At 45.5% G+C, this 21462-nt stretch overlaps 1 protein-coding gene across 2 annotated transcripts in view; it reads right to left on the reverse strand.

Annotated features, from left to right (window-relative positions):
• The window catches only part of MAN2C1 (mannosidase alpha class 2C member 1), a 932858-nt gene that overhangs the window by 531120 nt on the left and 380276 nt on the right, over positions 1-21462 (reverse strand). For both annotated transcript variants that reach the window (XM_069624549.1, XM_069624550.1), the window contains exons 8-9: positions 7494-7604; positions 7036-7128 (exon numbers count right to left, since the gene is read on the reverse strand). In XM_069624549.1, the coding sequence (XP_069480650.1) occupies positions 7036-7128; positions 7494-7604 (204 nt within the window). The remainder of the gene's footprint in view (positions 1-7035; positions 7129-7493; positions 7605-21462) is intronic.

Raw genomic sequence — 21462 nt, forward strand, 5'->3', positions numbered from 1 at the left:
GGGGCGAGACATTAGCCTTCCCAAAAGGCGAATGCAGGGCCCAGTGGTGCCCGCAAAGAAACTTTTGCATGTAAACTAGCTGACCTCCGGGGGAGTAAGCAAGCAAGAAAAGGAAATGTCAGAGCCCTGGGAAAAGGAATGGAGAAAGAGTGAGTGGGGGGGGGGGGTGGAGTTTAACATGTAAAACAACAAAAAGATGTTTGAAAAAGAAAATGCTCAGCATCAAGTTTTGAAAGCTTCTGAGGGACAGGTTTACTTGCCCCCATAGAACTAAGATGGAATTCCCTCTTGGGAGAAGGAGTAAACCTGCAAAATTGGCAACACTGAGTGCCCTCCCTCTTTGATTGTTTCCCATCCCTCTTTGATGACTTCAACAAAAGAAATAACACATACCCAGGGATTTTTATATGCCCGACTGATGCTCCTTATCCCATCAGCTATGAGGATAGACATTTTTAAATGGATGAACAGTATCTGCCTAAAACAGTATAGTAGTGTGTGTGGGCTTTATGGTACCAGGCTAAAAAGTGCTAGCACGTTCAATGGCTCAGGCATACAAGCTTACTCTTTAGAAGGGAGACTTGCTGTGGCTAGTAGCCTTGAGACGGACATCACAACAGATTAGGGTTACTTTTACCCTCAATTTCCCATTGCTCTACTTCTTCTGTTTTTTTTTCTCATAATGAAAGGAAGTCGGGCAGGTAACTATTCAGGGGAGGTGTTCTGTACTGAGTCTGAAGAACGTCTCAGGACCATTTTAGGTGCTGATAAGCCATAAAGGGGAAGCTTCTGTTCCTCCAAGGACTATAGGGGTGGCTTACATAAGACTCAAAATGGCCCTTCCTAATCTATTGGCTTACTCTCATTTCATTCAATGTAAAATGGCAGAAGTGCCTAATACCAGCTAGGTATTGAGAGTAACACACTTGAGATTGATTGCACATTATTTACAATTTAAATAGGTCAATGGCATTGCAAGAAAATGCCTGTAAGGATGTTCCTGAAATGTAATCTTTTCACAAATTTGTTTCGAGGCCTTTCCCTACATCTACATTACAGGGAGGCAGAACTGGCACATTTTTGAAAAATTAGGAAATCATTTGCTTTATTGCTTTATCATGTTACCTGATCATTAACAATATACCAATGGTATCCGGGTGCATGTAAATGAAAGGTCAGCATTGCAGACCCCCCCACACCTCCATCTGCATCTTCATCTTCTGATTTCAAAAAGGTATGGGCATTTAGAAGTCCTTCAATGTACAGAAATGCAAACAGTGATCTAACATAGATGGGACCTACTCGGGATAAGGAACATAAAAAGCAACCAGTAAAGGCAGAAAGATTAGGCAAAAGCTACAAAGATTTACCCACTACTGTAAGGTTGCCGAAGAAGGAAGTGGGCACAAAGGTGGCATAGTGGTTGCTATAAACTTGTCATTATAGTAAAAAGAAATCCTCCCTATGCCCATCTTCTAAGAGGGGGTTCCATGCCTCAAACTAATACTAAAGGATCTGTCAGAATGTCAGTCAAAATCAAACTCCACCGTCCGGTGTCACAACCTACTGCTATCCCTTACACTACAACTAAAGAATAATGCAACAGAAAGTTCCTTCTCAGGGAGAGTGGCTCTCTTCTCCTGGTATTCGGTTAATGTTCCCAAAATGTCCATTGCATGAAAAAAGTATGCAAGGGGGAATGACTCCCTTCCCCTGGCTGGTGGCTCCAGCAAAACCTCTATCCTACTCCACCTTCAGGATCAGGAGAATGACTCCCATCTCATGGTATTGGTCCACACACTCCAATATAGTTCACAACAAAGCCAGGGGGAAAGGCTCCCTTCCCCTGGCGTCTCGAGTATGTTCAAAAGAGTTTCAATTTCTTCACCAGGAGAATGACTCCCTTCTCCTGGTGTTTGAGAGTTTTTTTCTGTGTCTTTCAACTTGATATTTATTTTGCCATTCTCTCTCTTTATTAGCAAAGTCCCAAATCTTTCTCTGGGTTTCAGTGGACTTCTCCCTGCCACTGGGACGAGGATACCTTCCTGGGATGCTCATCTGATGTTGGGGTCCCAGACCATTCTTTTGTGGTCAGTGAGTTTATTGCTGCACTAAGACAAAGATGATCTCCTCGGATGCTCAGTTTGCTTGTGTTAGCGTCCCAAACCCTTCTCTCATGGTCAGTAGGCTTATTGCTGCCACTACAATGAGGAGGTTCTCCTTGGAGGCTTGATTCAGTTGTGTTGGAGTCCCAGACGCATCTCTGCTGGTCAGTGGTCTTATTACTGCCACTGCATAAATGAGGTTCTCCTCAGATGCTTGGCTAACTCTTGCAAGGGTACCCGACCCGTCTCTGGTGGTCAGTGGTCTTATCGCTGCCACTGTGATGAGGAAGTTCTCCTCGGATGCTTGGTTCACCGTTCCCAATAGTTTGCTTCTTGGTACTGGGCCAGAGGAGAACCACTTGAGCCTGCCTCTCTACCACTCCTGTGTCACCTCTGGGTCCCTCCTACCTCGTGTTACCTTCTTTGGGACTTTGGTATGACACCAGGGCTTCCCAGGTCTGGGGTCCATCTCGTCGGCTCTTTGCACTTCTCTCCTCTACTTCTGCAGCACTGCTGCGGCTCTGCTCTCTGGTGCACTGCTCGACTCTCCTTTCTTGCTTCGAGCTTGGGTCTGCTCTAGCTGGACCCACAAAGAACTTCCTCAGCGTCCTCTGCTCTTTGGCGGTCTGCAGACAGGATTTGAAACTCCTGCGGATGGTTTCCACACCTGTTGCCTACTCCTGCTGGGCTTGACAAAATCTTTAGTCCATCGTCTGTTCTTATACATTGTTGCCAATCCCACCCTGGCAGATTGTGAAAATCCTTTGTTTCTTATGACAGCTTGATTTTCATGCCTCTTTGGGGACACCTCATACCAGTACTAGCACAGTCAGTCGTCCTCATGTCTTCTGTGCTCTTCTTCGTCCTAATACTTTCTGCTTTGGCTGTATCCCATTTATTAGAATAAGTCATTGGTCTGCTCTCAAGGAAGTGGCTTATAATGGAGGGGGAGCTAGGGAATGTTGGGGTGTGACTTTACTCAACAGGCTATACCCTAGGTGATCATCGTTGTCCCCAGAGGGGGGGGTGGGGTCCCTCCCCACGAGGTCCTCCCGCATTATTGGGTAGCAGTCTAGCCTCATGGGAAAGGGCAGTGATGATACCTTGTGAATCGTCACACTACACAGATTCATCAAATAGCTGGTCCAGTCACAAAATACCTGGTCCTGTCACATACATAGCTAGAAGCACATTCTTTCTAGCACAATTATTGATCAATTTAGATGTCCTGCTTCCCTAATATCTACTGCTGAAGTACATGAGTCAGATCATGCAGTTGTTCTTCCTCCTAATCTGAGCTCAGTTGTTAAGAAAAGAATCCCCTAGAGATCCGCTGATTGTGGTGCAACTCTGTCATTATCTTAGGCAGAGAAGGCTGCGTGCCTTGCACCACCTTCTCTTTGAAGAACTGTAAGAAGGAATGCTTGCAGCGAAGCTCCTTCATTTCCCTGATGCATGTAGCTGAAGTCAGTGCCACCAAAATGTGGTCTTCCCGGCACAGCCACCAGGATGAATATTAGGAGGGTACATCACGCGCTGGCCAAGACACAGGAGCTGGAGGGTCTGCATGCCATTAGGGCTCTCGACTTTGAAAAAGCCTTCGACTAGTTCAGGTGGGGGTTCTTATGGGAGGTCATGGGCAGACTGGGCTTCATGGACAGATTTATGGGATGGGTTAAGTTGTTGTATGTGGACCCCCCGAGTCAGGGTCAAGGTTAATGGGTACATGTCAGAAGGCATCCCGCTTCAACGGGGAACGAGGCGGGGGGCCACTGTCCCCGCTCTTGTTCCTACTTGCTATCGAACCTTTGGCAGAATATGTCAGGATGGACCTGCTTCAGACAGGGTTTGCGTGGCCCAGGGGAAGGGAGGACTGCATTTCGCTATATGTGGATAACTACTAAAGTCACTTAAAGGGAGGAAAATTGTTAGTCAGTGTAACATTAGCTTGGTTCAAGGTTCTAGAGAGGGTTTATTTGACCAGTAAGTCTTTTAAGTCCCATAACGCAACCCTAGCTAAATGCAGTTTGCAGAGGGTTCAGTCTTTACAAGCAGCAGAATATGAAGAGTTCCTGCGGATTTCTTCCAGTCTCTAGTGTCATAGAAGCAGCAAGTTAACTAATAAGGGAGACCTATTAAAGGACTCAATGAAGGGACACAAGCAGTGGCTTGAATCAGAGGTAAGAGGGGGTGACCCTGGACACCTCTAGGTGCACTGCAACGCTCTGGAGCGACTTCTTGGACTCGGTTAAGCAATACCTTTTTCCCCACAGTACCTTCGGTTCAGAGAAAATGTTTGTGCTGGATGCCCTGCGATGTTGCAGCTCTGGACAAGACCTCTGGATTCCTTGGTCGGATGACTGAAGGCAGGACAATGGACGGGGTCTCTCAGCAGCAGTCTCGAGGGAGGACCTGGGGCACGACTTTCAGCAACTTCTTGGTTCACTCTGTGGTTTTGGCGACTTTCCGGCAGGACCAACAAAGGGCCCAGATGGCCTGGTCAATCTTCTTTGCTTCCTGCAGTACCACGCTCTGATGAGGGAGTCTGGGTGAGTTGGATCGGATCTCTGGAGTGTCTTTATGGCTCGGTAAAGAGGTGGACTGATTCAGCCTTTCCACGACGATGCACTCGAAATGGGCCGCAGGTCTCATGGCATTGGGGTTCTGCAGCTCTGGAAACTCCAAGGACCTCGGGAGATGGCTCAATTCAAAGTCCCTCTTCGTCGTCCTCTTTGGAGCTCCTCTGCCGCACAGAAAACAGGGTCAGGACAGCAGTGGTCGCTTCACAGTGTTGCAAAGGGTCTGCAGGCATCTCTGTTCATCTTCTTCGGTTACTTCAGCTTCCAGTGGTTGACTTGCTTTTCACTCCAGAAGCATCACCTTTTATATAGTTCCAGCACACACTCCTCTCCAATCTCTCAGCATTTTACAGCAAGGGGCATTTGGCTGTCCAATCAGGTCAGCCAACCCCCTGTGGGAGCTGGTCCTACTCAGGCACTCTGGCAGACAAAGGACAGGGTGGTGGAAAACTTCTCCCCCACTTCCTGCCTGCCCAGAACCTCTGGAGCGTAAGCGGGGACACCCAAGGGCTCCCGCCAAATGCAAAACATACACACTGACCTCCCCCTCCCAGAATGGTAGAGGAAGGGCTAACAAAGAACAACCATGCTAGTAATGGCGAAAAACGAAGGGAGGCCGCCAAATTGGTACTTGGGTGCCCCTATTGTGCACTACTGAGGCTATGGACATAGCCTGCAAACCGGTATTCAAACTACACAATAGTTGGTAGAACCTGTCCACTGCCACCAGCCATAACTAGGAGATTGTCTATGTGACTAAAAATGTCATAGGAGCAGAGAGAAGGGGGATACTAGGTATCCCTTTGGCGCTCCACTGAAGGTGGTGTGTGCTAATTTCTTAGACTGTAGAGTTTTGGGAGAGATACTAAGGATCTAAGTACGGTAGTTACTTGAGGATATAGAAAAATAATCTTAAAGGAGGACCCCGAGGGTCCCCAGCAACATTGCCCATAAGGAGCTGTTTGCTGCAGTAGTAAAAACACAGATGCCTTTAAGATATATGGAGTAGACAGACTCCATAGTACAGGTAGAATACAAAGAATAGAGTTCCAAAAAGACAGATCCCACAAGAATGAATGAGTGGTAAAAGGCTCCACTCATTCAGGGTTGAAAGAAAAAGGTCCAGAAGTCCAGCAAAAAGTGCTGGGGGTCTCACTAGGAGAGGGGAGGAAACATACAAATGATAAATCTCCCTACCAAGGCCTCTTGAGATGCTTTTGGTCATCTGCCCAACCCAGTCTATGAGCCTACAGGTGATCCCCTGGCAGAGCTGGAAATGTCACCCTTGCTGGGAGCTGGTAGCTATGCCTTACCGCTTACAAAATCCTGGAACCTTTGAGGGATGGGACGTTGGATAAGAGCCACACCATGACAGGACGCGAGTGACCGGAGAAAGCACATCACAAAGAGCACACAGTGGACACTCGTGATCTGGGCCTAGGCATGCCAGACACAAGTGCTGGGGATCTGCCACTACAAATTTCTTACGGCAAAACTAGGAGTAAATGTTATCTCAGGAACAGGACTTGCAGGAAAAAGGAACCAGAGAGTGGGGGGTGCTGAAAAAAGAACAAATATTTTGGTGTGTCAATGAGAACGTGAGCTGAACCCTACTGATCCTTACCCGACCGCATGAAGAAAGGAACTGGCCATTGGCAGCAGATGAGCACATGAGGAAGGGCCTGCATGCAGGCGTTTCCGCCCAATGCATTCTTGGCATGCTTTATTATGATCTGCTGGATAGAGTGCTTCAAGTCCCATCTCCGTAGGGATGACATCCCAAAGGGACTGAGGAATGAGGACGGGACATAGGAGTATATGTATCTCATTTTTCATAATTGGGCTCTCAGTGCACCAATTACCTTTCTCTCCTTTTCACTCATTTTTTTCTTATGTTTTCTTCCTTTGGAAGACTTTATAATCGAATTGTGTAGTACTTTAAATAATTTGACATCATTTGCTCATTCTGCATTAGTTGATTCTTCTCTATTGTTATGCATGATTTTGTTATTCATTCTGGGTTACTGCCAATTAAAGCCCAATAAAAAGTTAATGGGGGGGTGGGGGAGGGTTCAGGATGGATGGAACTAGGGCAGAGGCAGAGAGTGGATGAAGCACCTTATTTAAAAGTGCTGTTGAAGATCTGCAGCAGAAAAATAGAGGAAGACTCTTGGAAAAAGGGAATATATGAGCAGATGAAACATACATGTTTTTTAAAGAAAAGAACAACTGGGGCAAAGAGAAAATCCAGCTGTACACTTCTACAGGGATAGCCGTACATTCCTTCCCATAATCACACTATTGAGAGTCATTAGAGAGCCAATATAGAGAGTCACTAAGAGATGCCTTACCTCTGTGCACATAAACCCGAATTCCTTCTGGAAAAAGAGCTGACCCTGCAGAAACTGCCGCACCATTGCCTCGCCACTGGGCAGGTTCCCGTCCTTGAATAAAAACAGAACCTTTTGATCAAAAGTTTCTACCCAAGAGGTGTTTTATACAGGCACAAAGGAAAGCAGTCCTTGCAGAGAGACCAGGTAAAAAAGCACAGATGAAGCTAGGAACATGGGATGCAGAGAGGTTAGGTAGAAAGCAAAATGTTAAATTACATTAGAATCGGGTGTGTTAACAAAACTTGTTTGAAGTACTATAGAGAAATAAATGGCACTAACTAAAAAGAAAGGGGACAGTGGAAGAGACAGATGGAAATTGAGGTATGCACACAGTAGCACAAGATTGCAAAGGTAAGAAAGCTGCAGACAATAAAAAACAGAACAATGACATGCAGCACAGAATAAGGATTCCTTACCATTTCTACCCAGGTGCCACCGACTGGCACAAACTGCCCTCGTCTGACGCAGTCCTTGATCTGCGAATAAAGACCAGGATACCAGCTCTTGACCCACTCGAACTGCTGTGCCTGGGGAAAGGAAGGACGTCTTAGGTTATGAGAGCCTCAGACAGGAGTGAGGGTACCGAGAACAGTGGGCATAGAAATGGAAGCAATGTTAAGGTGTTTTGGGGGTTGGCTGAAATGGACCCATGCATAGAAATAAGGGTGGCAGGATAAGGCAAGAGAGGTTAGCCGAATAAGGCACAGGATAGAGTTCTAAGCAAGCATGACAATGAGCAAAGGTGGACATTAAAAACATCTGCAAAATGCAGATAATTCAGAACAATGCATTACAGTCTGCACTCTACACATCCAAAAAACAAAAAAGACCACATATCTGCAGCAAGAAAAAAGGCGCATTGGCTCCCGATAAAAGAAAGGATCAATTTCAAAATCCTCACCATCACCCACAAATTCCTGCATAACACAGCACCGGCCTATCTGGCTCAAAAATCGTTAAGGCCAATCCTACCAGACTGGTCAATGCACCCTACGCCCCCCGGATTATCCCACCGAAAGACAAGCGTGCCCGAGGAGGAGGGGCGAGCTTCCCTTCTGTAGCTGCGTCCCAATGGAACTCCCTCCCACCCGTGCTACGAGCAGAGAGCTCACACTGGGCGTTCGGAGAAACATTAAAAACCTACCTCTTTACCCACTTTGTCCAGAAAAACCATGGACTGTAGAAGCATCAAGTCCCTCCTCTGTTTTTAATCTCACCCTCCCTTCCCATGTTTTGTTAATATCCCCTTTTCTCCAATTTACGCTATCTCCGTCTCTGCCAGTATATGTATCATGTAACAGGTTCACAACAGTGCATTGATGCCCATGGGCTTAGGTGCTTTACAAATGCAAATAAATGAAAATAAAATCAGTTCGGCATAGGCTACCAGAGCAAAGTGTGAGAAACCTGAGGGTTTTCTCCCAAGTAGACCTCGGGAAACCCTTATTCAGGTGGCCAGGGGAGGGCTGGCACTCTCAGATGCCAACCCTGGGGGTGGACGGGCGAAGGAGGATCACCTGGATAGGGGAACCTGGGGTTATGCTCAGGAGAATGCTCCAGGTGAGACGTGGTACTATGCTGAGGAAGAAGGAGCGGCAAATTATATCTTTGAGGCCTTTATAGGCTATAACACATTTGCCTCACCTCCTGCCATTAAATCTGTTCTTCTTAGATCCAATGAACCCTCTGTACAGAAACAATCCCTTAAAATTTCCAACCGGCTTACACCTGAAGATTATCCATCCCAGAATCCCGGTTTGTCTGTTCTCTACCTGAATACACCCGATCATTGCCCTTCCCATTCTTCTTCACGTCCCTATAGTGATTCTTTCCCGAAACCCCAGTATACTGCATTTACAGAACACTACGATTCCCACAATCCCCATATTCTGTTCTCCATCCCGGTCATTCTCGACCATTTCGTAAACTTTTGCCATCATATCCCGCAGGACAATCCTACAATACCTTTTCTCCATCCTGCTCTGTAGGATACTCAGGAACTCTAACACCCTCCTTTTCCACCCTGAACACTTCCTCACATTGTGACAGACAACAGACTTATAATGAAACTGTTTACCCGACATGTCCTGACACAAGGGACAGGGAGAGTCGGGCAATTAACCAGAATCACACACACAACGGCCCTTTCTTTTCCCCATAGGGATAAAATGTGGAGCAAAAGAGCACAATACAAGCAAGGCGAGCAGGGCGGACAGCATGGCGAGATGGCTAATCAGGTGCGGCAGTTCAAACCAAGGAGAAAGACGGCAGGGATCGAGAGAGTACATGCTCTCTGTGTCACTAGTAAAAAGAGTAAAAGCGGGTGGATCCAGCTTCCCCTATCTCGCGCCCACCCACTGGAATGCCCTACCTCCCACTATCCGTGGCGAGGACTCCCTCACCACCTTCCGCAAAACACTCAAAACTACCCTCTTCACATAAGAACCGACACATCAGCACGAATACCTATCATATATGTTGTAATATACGACCAAATGCAATATTTGTAACAGTATGATTTCTTGTACTATTCATAATGTGTCAACAATCGCTATCATATGTACCATGTAACTAAGTTATTGCAAGTAACAGCGCCTCAATGCCCCTGGGCTGCTTGCGCGCTATATAAATATAAATAAATAAGAGTGGCAAGGAGAGAAGCGACCTGGCCCTTTTTGTCCCAGACCCGCAGAACCTTTGAGGAAAAAATAGCCTAAGACCGCAAACAATAGCACAAGTGACTTGCAGCAGATGTGAACGGTACACAGGGCAAACATGACGATAAGCAGGAGCGAGGGAAGGTCCTGCGACCGTGGTACCGGCCCAGGCTCCAATGAAGAGGAAAGCCAAGCGGTTCATCATTGCCGGTGAGTCGAGGGGAGAGCCGATAAAAAGATGGGCTGTGTTAACAGATAATTGCAAAGTGGCAAGTTTTGAATCAAGTTCGAGGAACTGTGGAGTGTTAAGGGGAGACCAGCTGCAGAGGGAAACCAGCACCATGATGGTGCTAACTCAAGAGACTCTGGTCGATCCCCATCTGAGAGAAACTACAGATACCTGCAGGCCATAGGAGAGACAGCGAAATAGGTAAATGTGGTCATACTGAGTGTCAAGCAAAATCCCTGTACAATCGAAAGACTTTGATCTACAAATTAGGTGAAAGAAAGGGAAGTGAATCTCATAGTGAGAAGAAACCATTGAAACAAATCCCAAGATGGGCAAAGTCTAAGGTCCCAAGAAACAGAGTTTTAACAGACGTAAACCTGGCTGAGGGATGTCCACTATGAACTGTTTGAAAAGACATTGAGAAACAAAGGGACGTGAAATCCTACTAAAGAGAAGCGAAGGTTCCCAGATCCAGCGGGCAATGCATGGTATAAGGAAGGCATAGTATAAAACAGTAAGACAGACAAGTGATACAGGTCATGGGTGTTTATTGAACTTCAATTGGGTTTGAAAAACGCCTGTCTAATCCTAAATCTAAAGATGGGAGCAAGCTACGACCATCAAATAATAGCACAGTCCTAGTCGAGTCTGTCAAAATAAAAGGGCCTATACTAATAAACCTATTGCCAATCGTTAATTCTAAATACAAATAGTGTGGGAAACCATGTTATGCAAAAGAAATGTTCAAGAAATTATATGTCAGGATATTGAAGCTGTTGGCTTCCCTTCCCCACGTTTTCAGCACGGAACAAGGCGGCACACTCGAGCTGCACATTCTCTTGCTTCTCTTGCACAAGGATGCAGTTCAAAACCTCATCAGGGCCTTCTGTGCCAAAGTCGCTTATTTCAGAGAGAGCCTGATACAACACGACACACATTAAAGTTCCTTTCTTCTTAGGATTTCACATATACAACTTCTCGGTTGATTTACTGTTCAACCCGGATCCCCCTCCGCCGGGCTCAGACTCACTGTAACACAAAACATTCAATTGGTCTCCCTCCGCCGGGCTCGGAACAAATTTATCTACTTTTTCAAACTTTCTCTACTCAAAAAAAATCAAAGACTTTCGCATGTGCGTGGGATTTTGCTTGACCCGTCGCAGGACCACTTTGATTCACAATTACTTGTTCTCTTCTTGATATAACCTTTTTCTCACTTTCGCCACTTCGCAGCTGGATACCGTATAGAGACCTTCGATTGAGCACCCACGCAGTGACAGACCACTCTGCCAAAGGTATTGTATCTTGCTTTTAAAGTTCAATCACTCATCAGCAGTTCAACTTTACTTGCGTCTCTTATCACACTCGTTTAAACAATGTTTGTTCCAGTGCTCGCCATACAATGTTGCCGCTTGCAACCTTTGCTTCAACACAGGCTGGTCTTGTATTGGTCTCACCGGCTGTGTTGATTTCACTGATGCTGCTTTGTTCTTGGAGCCAAAGACTGTAGCACAGTGGCTGGTGCTTCTCCCCGGCTTGATTACCGCGAGAGGGGCCCGGGTATCTCCGACACACAATGCAGGATTCTTCATCCTGGTTTCCTGGTCTTACGCTTTCCATTCTCAAGGTTTCTGGACAGTAACGGTTCCTTGTCAAAAAGGTCAAGGGAACTGCCCTCCTTGTGATCCCCTTCTGTTTTGCTGTCTTTCTTCTCTCTTTCAGCAGCCATCTCAAAACTGCTGATTCCTCGTGTACTTTGCCTCGCTCAGAAGTCAGGTGTGTGTGATGGTCAATAATTTCCTGACCATTGTATTGGGACACCTCAGGTATACTGCTCTGGTGTTAAGTCTGTTTTCTCTCATAGTGGGCTGTCCATGTGAAAGTGTTAGTGTTGTAAAGGGGGTTGGAGTGTAGAGTTCCTAAATATCCTCCCTGGTAGGATGGGGTAGAGGTGTTACAGGAAAGGGGATACCGCATCTCACCATCCGGTGTCCCACTCCCACAAGACCCCTCTCCCAGGTGATCCTCCCGCACTGGTCCACCACCGGGAAATGGATCCAAAAGCGATGGCTGTGTCCTGGCCACCTGGATGACAGATCTCTGGGGACTAGTGGGTGAGACACCTTCTGGTTTCTCACAATGGGGAGAGCTATGAACAGGCAGCGGGGAATATAGTGCAAGGTAGCCTGAATGGGAAGTTGAGAAGAAGCTAGCACCAAGTATTGAAACACAAGCGGTATAGCGAGAATCAGGCACAAGGACGATGGGCAGAAGGAGTAATAATGGATCAAAGAAAACACAGGCAGGAGGGGGCTAAATAGGAAGCAAACATGCAGATACTGGCATGGGCAGGAATTGAAATTGCCAATGTTAGGCATGGGGATTGATCGGCTTAGTTATCAGGAGCTGGGCATGGATGGGTTTGCAGAGCTGAAAAGCAGTTAAGAAAGCTCAGCTTTGGCAGTAATAGATGCTGGCATGGTAGAACTTTGCCAATGGCCCATTCATCCACTTATGCCAATATTTAGCAGCTTGGTAGAGATTGATCCAAGGGAGGATGCCAGAAAATAGAACCAGATTGGGATCAAGATAAAGGTTAATTTTCCCCCATACAACAATACCAAATCTACTAGTAGAACCTTGTGAAGCATGACAAATCCATGCAGTAATACAAAAAGCATGCTAAACAATTCAGTTTATAGGAATGATGAAAAAGACCTATGAGCAAGTGGAGACCGGTACAGCAAAGATAGACATGGGATCGATAAATTACTCCTGTACAGAGAAAATAACGTGTGTAAAAGGCAGCAGGGGAATCTGGTACAAAAGGTCAAGATAAGCAGCTTGTAAGATTTTGCATCACCCAGACTGTGCTCCACAGACCCTTGAAGTGTGCCCCCTCCAGGGTTCAGAGCTCAGACCCCAAAACCACTATTATGGGGTTTCAGGTCTACTGCAGAACACGTCAGCTAGGGGTCTAACTCGTGATAACGCGCACTACCCCCTTCCCCTATGGGCCCAGGTTACATTCCAAATAAGTCTAGAGGAGATGAATCAAGTCGTGAATTGAGCACTGTTTCAGGATTGCCGCTGCACCCATATATATCTTTTCGGTTAAGGACAGGTTTATCACCATAGCGCATGTTAGCATTTCCACCATTCTTAAGGGACATCTGTACCAGCAAGGATGGGACAGCAGCACTTTTCACAACAAAGATCATAAAAGCATTGTGAACACATCTGTCACCATTCCATTGCATGTCATTGGTCTTCATATTTATTTATTTTTATTTGTATTTGTTATGTTGATGTCTTTTCTATTATATGTTAATGTGTTATCTGATTCCCATTCCTTGTTCTATTGATGGAATCCTAGCTATTGATGACATCAGAGCAATCCTGAGCTTTGTGTTAGAATGTTATTCTTTGAGGAGTCAGTCTACCTGTGCAGATGGTTGGGGGTCTCTACTACCCAGCTTATCCCTACAAGCAATAAACCATTTGTTCAACTTGTTGTGCCCAGTTTATTGCTTTACATTGGCAACGAGGATGGGATGTACTGCAAGAGGAAAGCAGCAGCTGGAGTGGGAGTAGTTATCCGGAGCTGAGGAGCTGGAGCCGGACTGAGACCTCCAACCGCCAGGCCTACGGGTGAGGAGCTGCCCCCCCCCCGACCTGGCCTACGACGTTGGACTGAAGGGAAAGTGCGCTGAACCTTCTCTGAGCTTACCTTCTGGAGACCTGCAAGCAATATTGCGCATGTTTGGTTTTGATATCACATGGTGGAATTGTTAAGAGGAGAGCAGTGTTTTTACAGGAGGTGAGCGCTTATATTTTGAAACGTTGGCTGCAGGTGGCAAGTGAGTGACATTCTGTTTTTCGCTTTTGGTGGATTGGTAGCTGATTTCGGAGCGCACTACAGACTTGGATTGGCACCATTGCTGTATCCGGAATCCCGGGTCCCCAGATGTTTTTACCGACCCCGGGCCCCCCGAGAATTAAATTGGGGCCCTGGAAAAAAGGTTTTCTCCATTATGTGAAAGCCACATGTGGCAATGGCATGTCAGTAGAAAGAAAGTTGGCTATGCTTATGCATCTTCTGGGGTATGAGGGGCAGCGAATTTTTGAAACTTTACCTGAATTGAACGAACTGGATGTTGAGGAAGGTATGAATGACTCTGATGCAGCATTGGCAAAACTGGATAAACATTTTGAACTAAAGCTAAGTACTGTGTTGGAACGCTATCACTTTGGTATGAGATCTCAGCATGAGGGTGAAACTGTAGAGGAATACATCACTGCGCTTAGGCATTTATCGCTGAACTGCAAATTTGGTGTAAGTCTGGATGAACATATTAGAGATCAGTTCATGTTACATTGTGCCAATGACAGGATCAGAGAGGAAGTGTGGCTAAAAGATGACCCTTGCTTAGATGAAGTAATTGGGATTGCAAAAAGAATTGAGCATACTTTGAAACGTGTGGCAAAACTTGCTGTGAAAGAATCCAAAGCTGTCCAACAGGTGGAGGTCTTGAAAGTAGGTGACAAGAGGATAGAAACCGTAAAAGACCAAAAGAAAAAGAAGGGCAAAACGGCCAAATCGACTGACATGTATCAAAGCAAGGGTGGTAATGGTAACCAAATAGCAAATAATTCTGTGCAAGAAGAAAATGTACAAGTAGGAAAAAGGAGAAAGGAGCGCCTGTGTTTTAGGTGTGGGAGTGCCCGCCACCTATCTAATTCTCCGATCTGCCCTGGAAGAAGAGCTATATGTAACATCTGTAAAAGATGAGGACATTTTGCAAATTGTTGTGCCAATTACAGTGTCGGTGCTGGGAGGAGCGGTACGTTGGTTGAGGAGCCAGATGGGCCATCCTCAGATGAATATGAAGGTTCAGAAAATGAAATTGTTACTGTGAATATGGTTCAATGTTCCGGAATGGATGAATGCGAGCATCCTTCAGCTTGGGTGGAAGTGAATGGTTGCCAAGTTAAAATGCTAGCGGACTCATGTTCCAAAATCACTTTGATGTCAAACGTGGTGTATGAAAATTTGCTGGGAGGTAGGATGGACGATTTAAGCCCGTCAGACAAGACACCTGGGGCCTATAGTGGCAGTAGGATCGATGTGGTAGGATGTCGTCCTGCAACTTTTAAATTTAAAGACAGGGTTACGTGCAGAAAAATATATATCACCAAGAAGGGTGAGACGCTGTTGGGATGGAGAGAACAAAAAGGGTCTATGTATTAAATTAGATCCCAATAGTAAAGAACAAGTGTTAAATGTAGAAAAAACTATCCATGGACTGTAGTTTGGATGATAGTTCTAAAAGTTTCATTGCCAAGTATCCAGATGTGTTTAATAATAGCGTTGGGTGTTTGAAAGGGATGATTCACAAAATTGTGCTGAAGGAGGGTTCCAGGCCCGTGGCAGCAAAACTTAGACCGTTACCGATGTCATTGCGTGATGCTGTGAGAGTGGAGTTGGAGAAACTGGAGAAAGCTGGCATTATTGAACCAGCGAAGGCGGTTGAATGGATTTCCCCCGTGGTTGTTGTGAAAAAGTCCGGTGGGGATTTGAGAGTATGCATAGATCTAAGAGAATTGAATCGATGTGTGGTTGCTGACCGCCATCCCCTTCCAAATATGGGAGAACTTCTGTCTAGGATAGGAAATGCCAAATACTTTGCCAAATTGGATATGGCGAGCGCCTATCTTCAGATTAACCTTGATGCCGAGTCACGAAAACTGACGGCTTTTATCACATACGAAGGCATTTACCAGTTTCGGCGCATGCCTTTCGGATTAATATCAGCTTCATCAGTTTTCCAAAAAGTCATGGATGGATTATTCAAAGGTATTAACAATGTTTGGTGCTTCCAGGATGATGTGTTGGTTTGTGTCAGTACTGAAGAAGATTTAAAAAGGAAACTCAATAAGGTTTTAGAAATTTTCAGAACACGAGGTATTACCTTACGAAGTGAGAAATGTGTCTTTTCTACTCAAGTAGTAGAGGTAGTAGAGTATTTAGGACACGAAATATCGGAGGAAGGTTTAAGGCCCAAAAAAGTGTTGGTAGATGGAATTAAAAGAATGGAGTCTCCAAAGAATAAGGCAGAGTTACGTTCATTTTTGGGGACAATAGAGTTTTACCAGCGTTTCATTGAAAAATATGCGGATAAGGTTACCTTGCTGAGAGCATTGTTGAGAAAAAGAGTGGAATTTGTTTGGAATGCAGAGTGTGAAAAGGAATTTGTTGAGATTAAGTCTGAGATTGATATGGCAAAACCCTTAGCCATGTATGATACTAAAAAAAGGACAATCTTGTCTGTTGATGCGAGTGAAACTGGTATTGGAGTGGTTATGTCGCAAGTGGGAATGGATGGTGCAGAATCCGTGGTGTTACATGCCTCGCGCATGTTGAGAGGTCCTGAATTGAACTACTCGGTTTTGGAAAAAGAGGCTTTGGCATGCCATTGGGGTATTGAAAAAGTGAAAAACTTTGTGTGGGGTCAGGAATTTGTGTTAAGAACAGACCACAAGCCACTGAAGGCTATATTTGAAAGCAAAGGGTTGGACAAAGTTTCAAGGAGAGTTGCCTGTTGGGTGACAAGATTGCAATGTCACAAGTTTAACATTGAAGTGGTAGCCGGTAAGGACAATCTGCAGGCCGATCATGCATCTAGAGTAAGGATTAGTGATGAGGAAGATGAGAAGGAGTCTGTTGAAGTTGAAAGTATGGTATTTGCTACGGTGGAAGGTGTACTTCACAAAGAAGAATGGGTTGAAGCATTGTTGTCTGATGAAATGTGGAGGCGGATAGCCAATTTTATCAAGGATGGTTGGCCAGAGCAAAGATTGTTATCTGGAGAAGAGCGGGCTTTGTGGGAGGTGAGAGAGGAATTATCTGTGAAGAATGGTCTAATATATCGATGGGATAAGCTTGTTGTTCGAGTATGTTTTAGAAAAAAACAAATTGCTATTGCGCATCAAGTCCATATTGGTACGTATAAAAACCAAGGGAGTAATTAAGGCTGATTATTGGTGGCCGGGTATGGACCGCGAGATTGAGAAAACAGTGGGAGGATGTGTAGACTGCATAAAGTCAGGGAAGAGCATATCTGCTGTAGTGCAACCTGTGAAAGGAGTTGAAGGTCCTAAGGGTGTGTGGCAAGACCTTGCCATGGATATCTTAGGCCCAGTGGATATGGGCAGAGGTCGTGGTAGGTTTGTGTTGGCCATAGTAGATATGTTTTCAAGGTGGACGGAGTTTAAAATATTGAGAGAAGTCACGGGTCAATCTATTGTAGCATTTCTGGAAGAGGTATTTGAGAGAGAGGGCTTGCCAAGGAGTGTGTTGACGGACAACGGTCCACAGTTTACTGGAGGTTTCTTTCAAGATTACATGTACAGATGTGGAATCAAGCATAAAAAGACTGCATTGTATTACCCTCAAGCCAATGGTATGATCGAGAGAGTCAACCGCTGTATAATGGAGGGTATTAGGAATGCCAATGCGTGTGGGTTGGACAGGAAAGTTGCGGTAAAGGAACAAATGTATGCGTTGCGGATGGCTCCTAATGCCGAAACAAGAGTGAGTCCATTTGAATTAATGAGAGGACGGAGGAGTAACACAATGTTATCCCCAGCTTGGTTAGGCCGGGCCAGAGAAAGGATGAGGTGGTGGATGAAGTGAAAAGGAATATGGATGAACGAAAGAGGAAGTGTGCTGAGAAAGTTAATGAAAAATTTCCAAGAAAGAAGACTATAGTTGAAGTGGGCGATCTAGATAGAATAAGGAAAGCTGTTATAAAGAAAAAGGGTGATCCGTTGTATTCGGATCTGGTTAAGGTTGTACAAGTTTTTGACCGTTCTGTGAAATTGGAGAGTGGACAGGTCTGGAGCCTGTCAAGGGTTGCGAAGGTGAGGAGGTAAAATTGCTGAGCAAACAGACGCCTTTTTCCTCTATATAATGTCATCGTTCGAATTACATGTATTATAAATTGTTTTGTGTAAATAGAAATTTGGTGTTCAGATAAGGGAGTGTTATGTTGATGTCTTTTCTATTATATGTTAATGTGTTATCTGATTCCCATTCCTTGTTCTACTGATGGAATCCTAGCTATTGATGACATCAGAGCAATCCTGAGCTTTGTGTTAGAATGTTATTCTTTGAGGAGTCAGTCTACTTGTGCAGATGGTTGGGGGTCTCTACTACCCAGCTTATCCCTACAAGCAATAAACCATTTGTTCAACTTGTTGTGCCCAGTTTATTGCTTTACATTATTTTATTTGTATAGCGCACTAACACCCCAAAGGCATCAAGGCGCCGTTTCATGAAGGTTACTTAAGGTTACATTGATATTCTTTGCTCTGGATAACAACAAGCGTGTAGCATGCGTGTTACAAGAGTACATAATCGAAGATTTATGAGTTACATTGGTGGAAACAATAGCTTCATGGTACAGATAGTAGGAACCAACAGTATAGGCTAGCTATATAAACAGTAATGTTTTTAGCGATTTCCTGAAGGCAAAGTGTGAGTCCAGGTTTCTGAGATGGGATGGCAAGGGAGAGAGTTCCAGTGGGTAGCTGCCACGACTGGAAAGCTAGAGCCCCCTGCACGAGTCCTTAGGGTCTTGGGAATGGTGAGGCGATTGGCATAGGCTGTCCTGGTGGGCCGGACTACACTGGGTTTATCGAATCACTGAGATAAGTATCAAGAGACAGTATTGTGGACACACTTGTGCGTAAGGGCAAGATCTTGAAGAGGATACGCTCTCAAATGGGAAGCCAGTGAACTAGTTTCCCGGTTTCAGAGATATGTTCCCTTCTGGAGATGCCGGTGGTGGCCCTAAGGGCATTGTTTTGAACTGTCTGTAGTTTACAGATGTTTTTCACAGAGGTGTCAGCTAGGAGAGCATTACAATAATCTAGCCTGGACCCAATTATTGCTCTTGCTATAGTGAGGCAGTTCTGCTCCGAGAGGAAGGGTCTTGCAGCGTTGAGTAGTTTGGAGTGGTAAACTGCCGCCGATAGCTTTTACCTACCTGACCATAGATAGGTTGGAATCTAAGTAGACCCCCAGGGTTTTGACCGCTGGGGAGACAGGGATTTTGGTGCCGTCAACCACAAAAGAGCTGTACTGTTTGTTGAACGTTTTTAGTATGGCCGGTGAACCGATTAGCATAATTGCCAGCGAGGGGGATGAGGACCTGCGTATCATCGGCATAATTTGTGTAGGAAATGCCTAGCGCATCCAAGATGTTGAAGAGAGGCCTCGTGAAAAGGCTTTACAGGGTCGGAGAGATTCAAGATCCTTGTGGGACTCCACAATTGATGGTGCTTGGGTGAGCGCAGGCTTCAGTGGAGAAGACCCTCATGACTCTTTCCTGGAGAAAGGAGGTAATCCAGGTTACGGCTGATGGGGAGAAGTAGCCGCAGAGGAGAGATGGTGGCAAAGAGTGTTATGGTCCACCAATTCAAAAGCTGCCGATAGGCCAAGGAGCAGAAGGAGAGCTGGTTTGGCTGAGTCCCTGAAATCATCCATATGGTTTTTCAGGTCTAAGTGCCGTGGCCTGGGCGGAAACCAGATTGCTGTGGCAAGTTCTTTTTTTGTTAGACCGTAATAAAAGAAATGTGTTTTTTATTATTATTCATGTGTTTAGTTCAAAAACCTTTCAAATCGTTCATATAAATATATCTGTTAGGGAGTTTTGCTGTCTTTGACAGAACTTGGAAAAGCCTACCTTAAGTGACAGTTTAGGCCTGTATCACCCAAGGTTTGGTAGCAATGGCAGAGCAGCCAGGATTAGTCTAGGACCGAGAAGCGATCTAGTGAGGCACAAAGTACTTGGAGCATACACTAATTTCAAAGAAATACTGACACTACAAGTTATATAAAAATAGGGATTTATTTTAAATACACTAGGTTTGTAAAAGTAAGGTAAGTACTATTCACCCATTAATATCACAGTAGAATAAAAGGTAGCACACTTTAAATCAAATGTAAAGCTACACAAAGTGAAAGTATTGATACTTAATAGCAAACATCAGATCAACTCTGCAACTTCACTTAACCCCTGCTTAATCAATCTCTAAAAGTCTATCCCTATTCTAAGTGAGGCTCACAGAGTCAAAAGGGGCACAGGAGTCCAGTGACCAAGGGTTGAGGAGGAAAGAAGTAGGTAAATAGCAGACAGAGCAGAGTCTATGAAGGTTTTTTCAGGTCGTGCAGGTGAGTAACATTTTGCTTATCAAGTACCTAGGCTCGGGACAGGACCTTTGCAATGAAGGACTTGATGCAGCAGGCTGGTCCCTAAGGTGAGGCAACAGCTGTCCCTGGTTTCGATTTCTGGGCCTGGGTGGCTGAAGGAACTTTGGAGGAAACAGACGGATGCACTCGAGCAGTGGGACGTCCAGCAGTGGATCTTTTGCCGCACTGGTGCATTAAAGTCCTTCACATGCATCGGGTCACCGACGGTTGTCGGTTTCTCGGTCCATGACTCAGTTGAGGGGACATCTAGGAGCGGAAGAGAGTCACGACAGGCCCAGAAGGATGCAGACGAAACCGCGATTTGCAAGACGTTGCACTGCAAAATGGCAAAATGGCACAGGTCTCAGGATATTGGGAGTTTGCAGCCCAGGAAGGTGTCAGCTGTTCATGGGATGTGTGACAAATCTTCAGATGTCGTCCCTTCTCTCCTAGGGAGAGACCCTCTTCATGGGCACAGGGCGGTGCAGCCAAAGTCCAATATTCCCCCTTGGGGCTGGGGAGGGTCCACAGGTTGTGGATCACATGGGCGGGCATCCCCTTATGGGACATGGGACGACTATACCAAGAGAACACGGTATGTCTCTCCCTATCTCACAAATTCCTTCTTTCCCAAAACCCATCCTTTCTTCCCCTCTACCAGAGAGTACTAACATGTACTTATGTAAGGTAAACCACCACCCTCATACCTTAAAAAGTACCAAGACACAAAAGAACAATACCTGCCTGTCAGACTTCCACAATATAAGTAGTGTGAAGAAGAAGATAGAAGGAAACATGAATATCACTCCAGAGAAGGGAATAGTTTCTTACCTGTAACTCCATTTCTCCAGCATTGGTATCTTTCATGGATTCACATGCTTAGAATATTCCCCGTCGTCAGACTGGGACCCCTCGGTACACCTATATAGCCTTTTCCAATAGGAAAACTTCCGACACTTTTGTGTCCTATCTACGTCCTTTTAGGACCCGCCTACGCATGCTCCGCAGGCCGTCCCAGTATAAGAGGCCCGCCCCCGAGGCTCCCCTTCAGATTTCGGCCCCTCCAAAGTAGGAAGGGTTAGACTTACCAATCAAATACATTACATTCCGGGGAGGTTGGCGGGCGCATGTGAATCCATGAAAGATACCAATGCTGGAGAAATGGAGTTACAGGTAAGAAACTATTCCCTTCTCCAGCATTGGATCTTTCATGGATTCACATGCTTAGAATAGATTGTATAGCA

This window comes from Ambystoma mexicanum, chromosome 11 (assembly GCF_040938575.1).
Source record: "Ambystoma mexicanum isolate Mex_15411 chromosome 11, UKY_AmexF1_1, whole genome shotgun sequence".
Lineage (NCBI taxonomy): Eukaryota > Metazoa > Chordata > Amphibia > Caudata > Ambystomatidae > Ambystoma > Ambystoma mexicanum.